Raw genomic sequence first — 9,369 nt, 5'->3', positions numbered from 1 at the left:
GGTGAATGCCGACGAGCATGTCAATGGAATGCCAACGAGGAATCTCTAGTTCCAACCAAATCGATTTCTTTTTTACATCCACGAAGGAAGAAAGTGCGACCCCGACGGGAATAATTTCATTTTTATTACCGCTGAAAGCTATTCATCATTTGCTTATTTTTTTTGCATAATAAATATAATAGTGGGAATAATAATAGAATTACTTAGAGGTTCTTAATACAAGGTGATTTATGCCTTTTCTGTTTTGTTAAGAAGTAAAAATATATTATTAAAAAAGTAATATGTGTTTATTCCAGCATTATTATGTTAACCACTGCTGTATATCTATAACTTATTTTTCTTCCTTCATTTCTCATCCACTAAATGCTGCCGGATGCACAAGCTGCAAAAACACCGCCAAACAGGATTGCACATTTCTTTTATGCAGTAATCATTTGCGGCACTTTATTGAATTCCATGCGGAAGCAGTGGGAGTGGTAGTGGTAGCAGGCAATGCAGGAGTGTAACCGAAAACAGCCCGCACAACAAGTTCCGCCCACATCCGCTGGCAGGTGTTGGCTTTTCCTCCAGCGCACTCTAACCGCACAGCTACACTCCCGTTGGCAAGACGACCATGGTTTTTCGCTTTTCCTCCATGCGCTTTTCCTCTTGTTATTCCCTCCAACACACATCACATGCCTGCTTTGGCTTCTTGCCTGCTTGTGCTCCGTGATGTTTGCCTTGCTTTGTTGGTCCAAAAAACTGCAGGAAAGCGTTGCATACTTTAAGGCGAGAGTCAACCGCAAAGTGAATTCCTCTATCGACAGACGCCATCTTGTGTTTTGTACCCATTAGGAAAGGCAAGGGTATATTAAGATGAAAAACTGGAGAAAAAAATATTACTATTTTACCAAAAGATTTTTTAAACGCTTCCTTTTAATTTTTATTTATTAAAATGTAATATTTTTGCAAATAAATATATTTTGTTGTACCATGTATAGATCCATACAGTATCTCCAAGTCCAGCCAATCCCTTTCAATAAACTTGGTTATTTTTTTTGTGCTCTCGAAGTGTATGTGAGAGCTCGGGGAGCGGTAATCTTGGGCAATCTTAATGCGGATATATTAAACTTATTTTTACAGCATTTCTCTCGGCGAACGAATCGCCTCCCCAATCTGGATTCTTTATTTTCATATACTTTGTATTACTTACGCCATGCCCCTGTGCCTTCCACATCCTGCTGGCTCTTCAGATTTAGTGAGCGCGATAAACTGCACCCCGCCCCTTTTCCTCTGGACACTTTTCAACACTGGCAGACACAGGCAGTAAGTGGTGTGTAGAGTGTGTGTGCCACCTAGTATGTATAGTATTTCTTAACTTGAGGCGCTTGCCACTTCCGCTGGCGGTCTATAAGAAAACACTAACACACTCTCAGTATATGTGGATGGAACTTTTCTTCTGGTTTCCATACATTTTTTTTATTTTCGGTTTTTCTTACACTTATTTTAGTTTTATTGCCTGGCATTTTATTGCACAAATTTTAATATTTATTTTTGCTGTTGGTTTATTTTGCACTAAGCCCGAAGGCACTAGCAGTGTGTGGGATTGGAGTGTGTGGGTCTTGGTTCTCCTCCACACATACGCGGAATGTTTTGTTTGCTCGCGTTTAGTTAGCGTTTTTCTATTGCAGCTCCATTTTAATGTTTAACAAACTTGAATGGCGCAGTTGAGAGCACCCAAACAAACAGAAAGAATATACAAACGAATTTCCTCCGTTTTTATTTTTGCTCCTCGCTTGCCTCTTGTTTGTGTGAAAAACTTCGGTGGAAATTATTTTAAACTGTTAAAGCTTTTTACCCGTTTTTGCCTCGTTTTTCTGCTTGGGGTTTTATCTTATTTACCAGAAAATACGAGTATTATCATTGGGATTTATGCAGAACTCTGCCGCTGAGCGGAATTAAATAAAAGAGTTAATTCAAAGCTTTTAAAGTCGCCACAAATATAATGAATTACTTGTTGGCTTAGTTCGACAGATTTATTTTACATTTCATAAGCCACCACCGAATCTACTGTTAAATGTACAAAAATTTAAATTGTTCACCTACACAAAAAAAAAATAAACCAAGAACGGACGAGGACTCCGATCTCAAAATAATGACCATTCGTGTAGATTTGGACATTTCCTTTTTGTTAAAGCCATGGATATCTAGGTCCTGGTGGGGGTTGGTAAAAGAAATTATGGTTTTGTGCTCCGATGTAATGTTGCGTTGAACTGATCCTTCTTGAAGCATACTCCGGCTTATGGTTCTGATAGGAAGTTGCCGAATTGTGGTCCCCATAGCCACAATGCCTTGAGGATCTGGTCGGTCCATGCAAATCTCTAAGATAGTTATGTTTTTATTTAGGCTTTTAATGATATTTTTCATGGATACTTACCGTGCTATGTATCTGTTATGCGAGCTAATTCTGCTGTTATCAATACAATTACAGGGAAAATACTCAGCTGGAACGGGTTGCTGGTTAAATCTTGGAAGATCATACGGGTTAAGAACCGAGGACATAATAATGCTTTTGGAAACATTATCGTTGGCATAAAGAGTCGCAAACTGTTCAATGTTCTCCTTTAAGAGTTAATAATTTTTATGTTTTTGTAGAAAATTTATGAAAAATTCAAACCTTACATCCGGACAAAATATACCAGGTATCAGTTCGCCGCTAAAAGCCATACTTAAATTTGACAAAAAAAATTTTAAAAAAAATTCGAAACTAGATAAATGGAATTTAGATGCGGACTTTGCTGTGGTGGCGACGTAAGTCAAAGGTTCACTCAAAATGTATGACCAATTTCAGTTTTAATTTGACGTATTTTCCATGAGTAAAAATATTATGAATTCTTTTCGATAATGTTCAAAATATTTATAAGTATGTATATTATATAAATTGGTACAGCAGCTGTACTAACCAGATAATACGTTAAAAGTACTTAATATAAATATTTATTTTAAGCAACCCTTTACTTCAATTAACATGATTATCATTACGCTGGCCCTCGGGCAACAACCCAACCGTAAAACAGTTGACAGGCAATTATTGCACCCTTATATGCACATAAGGCCATCAACTACTCGGCACTTTTATTTAAATACCCATTTATTAATTTGCGCTGAAAATCTTTTGCGACAGCTTCTGGATTTCACAGAAAATTCTACAGCTGACCCGTTGCTGTGGCAACCCCATTACAATCGACTTATTGTGAATAATTATTTGCGGCTTACAAGTATTTTTTTCGCGTGCTCTTAGCGTATGCAGAATTTATGAATAAATCATTTGATCCGGATTCACCTGTGACTGCTCTTCGGGCGGGTCGGCCACGTCGTCCTGAAACGTCCCGGTCCTTTTCACCGGATAATATGCATTTCTGTAGCCTCGTTTCAGGTGGCCACTGGGCAGCGGCCGAGTGACGTTGAGCTTGTTGTTGAGTTTTTAATTAATCGAGAACTCATAAAAATATTTAAATGCAAAAATTCGAAGAGCTTATGGTCAAATGGCAAAGGGTCCGGCCAGATCGTCAAGAGCCGATGACGAGTGGGAAATGCCAATGCATGTTTTATTGCCACTGAGTTCATAGCATGCCAAATGAGTTTGTGGTGAAAGGAAACATGACTGCGAAATATTAAATTTTAAAAGCTTATTATTTTACCTTTTTAATTAGGGAATGCTCGGACATCGATTGAAGTTCTCGAAATTCCATAAAGCTTAATTTAATAAACACACAATAAAATGCATTATGAGTTTTTAAACACTACTTTTAGATCACACTTCCCTGATACATTGGTCACATTACTGTGTAATCGATATCTTTATAGACTGTCGTACAATCTTTTGTAAAAGTGAAAATTTTCTTAAAATAATAATTGATTGCTTAAATTGCAATTATGGTTGATCCCTCTGTGCATAGCAAACACCGCAACCTTTTTGGTTTGTATATTTATAAGGAAGAAATTCTGCAAGGTTCGAATTATTGTTCATCATGTTTCTAGGGTCTGATAGCGAAGACAGCTCAATTGGCTCTGATCCAGGGTAAGTTTGTCTATTTTAAAGAAAATTCTTTAAAAAATATCTATCTCCAGTTATGATGCGTCTGGAAAAAGTATTGACGAAATGCCCCATTGGAGCTTCCCATCGAACAGTGCATCGGGCATACAAACTGATAAGATGCTGGAAAAGCATGATTTGGAGACTGCATTGTCCGATGAAAGCTCTAGTCCCAACTATTTAGCTGAAGAACAAGCGAAGGAACCGCCTCAGATTCCTAACCAGTTGCCGTCTTTGAGCTTCCGAGGAAACCCCTCTCGAGGCAAATTTATCGAAGATTTGCAGGGAACTTCATCTGATCCGATAGGATCTGGATCGTCCGAAAGCTCCAACTCAGATTTGGAGATTGATGAAACTTCTTCGAGCAGCTGCCGTCTGGTTGATCCTATTGATGCAAAATTTAGGGACCTTTTCGGAGACAAGTTGACAGTGAAGTTCAAAGCCACTTTGCCATCTTTGGCTAATGACCTTCCAAAGGGGCCGCAGCGTTTCTTACGAATGCCCCAGTTTATACCCGTTGAACCAAACCCGTATGATGCCCAGAAATTTGAGGACCAGATGACTCCGGGTGACTTGAAAGACGCACAGGCACTCGGTGGCTTCGTGAACCGTCTAAAGACAACTGTGAGATGGCGGGAAGGGCAAGACCAAACCAAGGAATCGAATGCTGTGTTAATACGCTGGTCTGATGGCAGCGAGACGTTCCATGTGGGTGAAGAGGCTTTCGATGTGATGCACCATCCGGTAACCGACGACCAGAACCAAATCTATGTCCGCCAAGAGAGCTGCTACCAGACCCAGGGGTCCATCACCGACAAGATGACACTGCGTCCGAAACTAGACTCTACCTTTGGCCAGACCCATGTGCAGGGCATGCGAAATCGTGCTCTGAACCGACCGCAAACGGGCAGTGTTAAGATCCTAATGGACATGGGCGTCAATCCTGTCAAGGACCGCGAGCGTCGCATCAAGGAGGAGATGGCCCAGTTGCGTCGGGAAGAGCGTGAAAAGCGTCGTGACTTGCAGAGCCAAAAGAAGCCTCGCGTGAAGCCCGTGCATCATCCTACGGCTGATGACTCCGACGACCCCAGCGATGAGCCAGACATCCTCTCTATTTTGGCAATTAAAAGAGCAGAAGCCCAGGCACTCCAAGCCAATCGCTATGCGGAACTTGAAAAGGTAAACAAGCAGCCATATTCATTCATTGACGATGGGCCCGAATATGATGAAGCTCTGAAGGATCCCAAGCCCAGCACATCGAAGGCAAGAATGGATTCTGATTCGGATCCTGATGATGCTCCCAAGATCACGCGCAAAACTAAGCACGTTGTTTACTCAGATTCCAGCTCAGACTAAATATATGTTAACGATTTTCCAAGAAGCACGAAGTTGCAATAAACATTATGCATTACCATGACTCCGACACTCTCTTGCTCAGGCTGATAATTAATTAACCATTTCCCCACCGCTCGTTCTTTAGGAGGGGGCTAATGGTAGACCATTGCCGTAATTAGTGGGCGCGGCAACCCCACATATTAGTGCCGGGGCCGAAATTGCTTAAGGTCACAATGGGGTCGTGATTGCAGCGCGGAACACTCAACCACGAGTGCCATTGTCCGGCTGCCAAACTGAAAGCGACGCCCAAAGCAATTAGAGGACGGGTGCACTAGATTGCAGTCTGGTGGTTTCCGGATTAGGGGAAATTTCACAGCACTCGCAAATGAAACTGGACAAAGGTTTTCTTAATTTCAGATTTGGAATTATTTTATATAGAATTTAAAAATGCTAAACAGAATATTTTACAACCAATAGGTAATTTTAATTATGAAATGTGAAGAAAATCCAAAGACCATTTATTGCTAAAATTATAAAAGGTTATAAATTTTCTTTACGTGCTGAATTATGACCAATTTATGAATAGGAGCTTAATTTTAAACCATGCCTTGTATTAATCATAAAGCTCAAAAGTAAGTTCTACCAAACATTTAAGCTAAAATAACATCATTGTTAAGCTAATAATTGAAAAATGTAATTACATTTTTGTTCTATTATTTTGTATTGGGTATGGCTGCTTCCATTTTAATAATAATTCCTGGCGCATAATTAGATCAATTTAAATCAGGTAAGTATTTTGACCCTAAGGGCCTCACGTGAAAAGGCCTTTACTTGTGCTTCCTAACTTGGCTTATTTGCTTCGAAGGCACATAAGCTCATTATAGCACAATGGCATAACAGCTGCCTTTGTAGATGGCAGCGTTTTCTGGGGCTATGCGCTTGAATGTAACTGAGATATGCTGGGGACAAGTTGTTGGGGACGATAAACTAAACTGTCACGGATTTTAGGGTCTGGGCCGTTCTATACGCCTCCGGCCAAATGTCTTGCACACATATTTGCCGACAAGTTTGGGTGGGGCTGGTAGGCCCCGGCAAAGCATGTCAGCCTTTGTGCTAATGCAATTTAGTGCCTCCTGCAGCAAATGAACCCTGATTATGTGTTTATTAGACACCAATTTACGCCTGCTGCAATGTTGCAATGTGTGTTTCATATTGTTGCTCATTTAAGGTGGCTGGCCTATTTAAATTCCACACCATTGTCATAAATATAGCTTGTCGGTTCAAGTTGTGTATTTTTCGACTAGATAGGATGATTGCACTATTCGAAGCCCATTCTAAAACAATTAAGATTGATCAGAGAGCTGAGGCCTTAGGCGTTTCATCTACTGAATATTTGTAATTTGATAGCCATATAGTGATTTGAGTACAGTACATGAAATCCTTTAAATTAATTAAACCTTAGAGTTATGCTTCAATAAAGACGACAACAAATTTTTTATGATCTGACCTATATCAAATTTTTAACAATGTCTGATGAACCCAGAGGTATTTTGTCCACTAACGACCGTAAACAGGATACACTCATTAACCCGAAAGTCTTGGTTTTATGGCCAAGCATATGCTAACCAAAAGCAAACACAATTACACTTATGCACTCAAATTTATTTACAGGACATAAAGTAGATACTCGTTTTAGCACAGTCCTGCAAAAACATCGAGACTCACCGTTGGACAACCGTATCTTGGTAGTTTACATACCTCAAAGGCATTAATTATTTATGAAGAGACAGGCTGAAATAAAGCCCACTGGCAGGGGATGGGAGTAAAAAGAGCGAGGCAGGAATGTAATAAAATTACAAGCAAATGCCGTAAACACGAAAGGTTTTGAAATTCAAGCAAGCGAAAGCGGTATTAAGTTTGCCGGCCGTGACAACTGGCTAACTGGCCGACAGTAATTAAAGGCTATAATAAAGCTAACGTTTCCTTAGCCAGAAAAGGATAGTGAGTGGGGAGGTGGGTGGTTGGGCGACACATGTCAGTTGTCAACGCAGCAATTTGACAGGACCCGCACTGAAATGGCCAGATATATCCATTCCCATGCAGACAGGGGCCAAGAAGGAGGAGCTAACCACAGAAACTAAGCCAAATGCTGACCAAGACAAACCATTAGAGAAAAGGCACAAATAATACAGTCCGAGACAGAAAATATTACTTTAAAATTCAGATAGATATGTTTTTGGGAAATTCTCACATTGAAAGGTTTTTTTTTGTATTGAAGAAAAAATGTTTGATTAATGGAACATGTTTTAGAGAGTTGTTAAAAAAACTTTTTTTATCATAGAAATTTTCGTTACGAAACGCACTGTATTTATCTGAATAGATGCCTCTTCTGATATGCTTGACTTGTGTTCTTGAGCACTTGGCTTTGTAGATTTTATGTCTTGCGGCTTGCATTATAAAATTAGTGACATACTCTAATGTGGCAAATGTTGAACGGGTGGCCTGAGAAATTATGATCGTCACAGAAGGGAAATGGGCGAAAAGGCCAAAGGACTTCAGGGCAACCACATAAGCAAGTCTTACGTCCCTCAAGCCACCCTCCGTATCACTTTCTGTTTATGACAGTTGTTTAAATTTCACAGCCTCTCATTAACAAATCGCAATTACGCCACAAACTTTCATGTGTCTGTGTATTGAGCTAATATTTGCTTATATCAATGAACGCTTAGGCAGCGAAACTATACCATTTAATTCTATTCTATTCTATGGTCGGGATGCTTTTAATGGCATTTCCCTGTGAATGTTTGCACTTTGTAAAGTTTCTGAAATTTGAACGTATTTGTGTATGCTCGGGGGTCATTAGTAGACCATGCATTACCCGACATTCATAAATTACTTTACACTTAGTATGAACCAGTTAAAATCACATATATGTATGTACCCGTACACCCCTTACATCCGCAAATGCATTTAAGCTGTTTCGATGATCAAATTTGTCATTAAAGCCGCTTCATTGAATAAATAATTCAAACACAAATTCATGGCCGTAAATTGCAAATCGGCTTCATTTGACTAATTGTTGAAATTGATAGCAATAATTGATATATTTGTACGCTGATTATTTAGTAAATGGAATGAAGTACTTTGGTGCTCCATGGAATATTTAAGGTGTTGCATAATCAAAAGCCTTAAGCTGTTTATACTTGATGACCAATTAATTATTTTCATTAATATACTTTGTAGAATAATATTTCAATATAGTAAATATTTTTGTAAATGGTAAGGAACTGGTATTTATTTTGATTCTGCACAAAATCAAAAAGCACTGACCCATAGTATATTCCATATTCTCTGAGGTCACTTAATAAACTGTAATTATATAAAAGCCACAGAATGGTGAAAGAACGCACCATATGCCCCTGTGTCTATTTGCCTGGGGGCACATTCTTCATTTTAATGGCTGTGGAAATGAACTTTTGCCACGTGATTTCGTTTGGACGTCCAGGATCCCCAATGCAGTCACATCAATAGATACTTTTTCATAATTAATGTGCTCAGTTATATGTTTATCCAGCACATTTTCTACGGGTCAAGTAATCCCCATGCTCGCTTTAGGTTCATTAGGGAACATAAAATATTTTTCGTTTTCATCAGGAAATGAATTACCTTGTGGCGTTGATTGTGTGATGTTTTCTCTGGAATTTTCCTACACCTGGGAAATGAGTTCACGCATACAAACAATTTTCATGCAAAATTTACCTCTGATTTATTAAATTCCATTGCGATCCTTTTTGCCTTTTACACAATTTGCATACGTATTTTTAATGTATTAAGCCAATTAAGGCTGACACGCATACGGAAATCTGAAACTCTGTCTAGGATCCTTTGACCGATGCCCAGGGACCTGGTTGCCCTTGCTGTCCGGATTAATTTGGGCCAACCTGCTTTGTGTTTCATTA

The 9,369-nt window shown here is 39.3% G+C and overlaps 2 protein-coding genes across 3 annotated transcripts; one reads left to right on the top strand and one right to left on the bottom strand.

Moving 5' to 3' along the window:
- Positions 1-1,954: 1,954 nt before the first annotated feature.
- Positions 1,955-2,828, bottom strand: LOC108130440 (uncharacterized). Of its 2 annotated transcripts, none has more exons than XR_011443266.1 (3): positions 2,657-2,828; positions 2,417-2,601; positions 1,955-2,360 (listed from the first exon to the last, which is right to left on the bottom strand). XR_011443266.1 is itself a non-coding variant. In XM_017248857.3 (3 exons), the coding sequence occupies exons 1-3, from the start codon at positions 2,704-2,706 to the stop codon at positions 2,171-2,173; spliced, it is 420 nt and encodes a 139-aa protein (XP_017104346.2). In that variant the 5' UTR covers positions 2,707-2,824; the 3' UTR covers positions 1,955-2,170. The 2 variants fall into 2 exon arrangements, 1 of the variants encoding a protein (XP_017104346.2); XM_017248857.3 differs by having other exon boundaries at positions 2,662-2,824.
- A 964-nt stretch (positions 2,829-3,792) lies between these two features.
- Positions 3,793-5,492, top strand: LOC108130404 (another transcription unit protein). Its single transcript, XM_017248809.3, has 3 exons — positions 3,793-3,958; positions 4,021-4,060; positions 4,111-5,492. The coding sequence occupies exons 1-3, from the start codon at positions 3,916-3,918 to the stop codon at positions 5,429-5,431; spliced, it is 1,404 nt and encodes a 467-aa protein (XP_017104298.2). The 5' UTR covers positions 3,793-3,915; the 3' UTR covers positions 5,432-5,492.
- The last annotated feature ends 3,877 nt before the right edge of the window (positions 5,493-9,369 follow it).

Source organism: Drosophila bipectinata, chromosome 3R, assembly GCF_030179905.1.
Source record: "Drosophila bipectinata strain 14024-0381.07 chromosome 3R, DbipHiC1v2, whole genome shotgun sequence".
Lineage (NCBI taxonomy): Eukaryota > Metazoa > Arthropoda > Insecta > Diptera > Drosophilidae > Drosophila > Drosophila bipectinata.
Note: the sequence above shows the minus strand (reverse complement) of the source record. Positions and strands in the feature narration are given on the sequence as shown.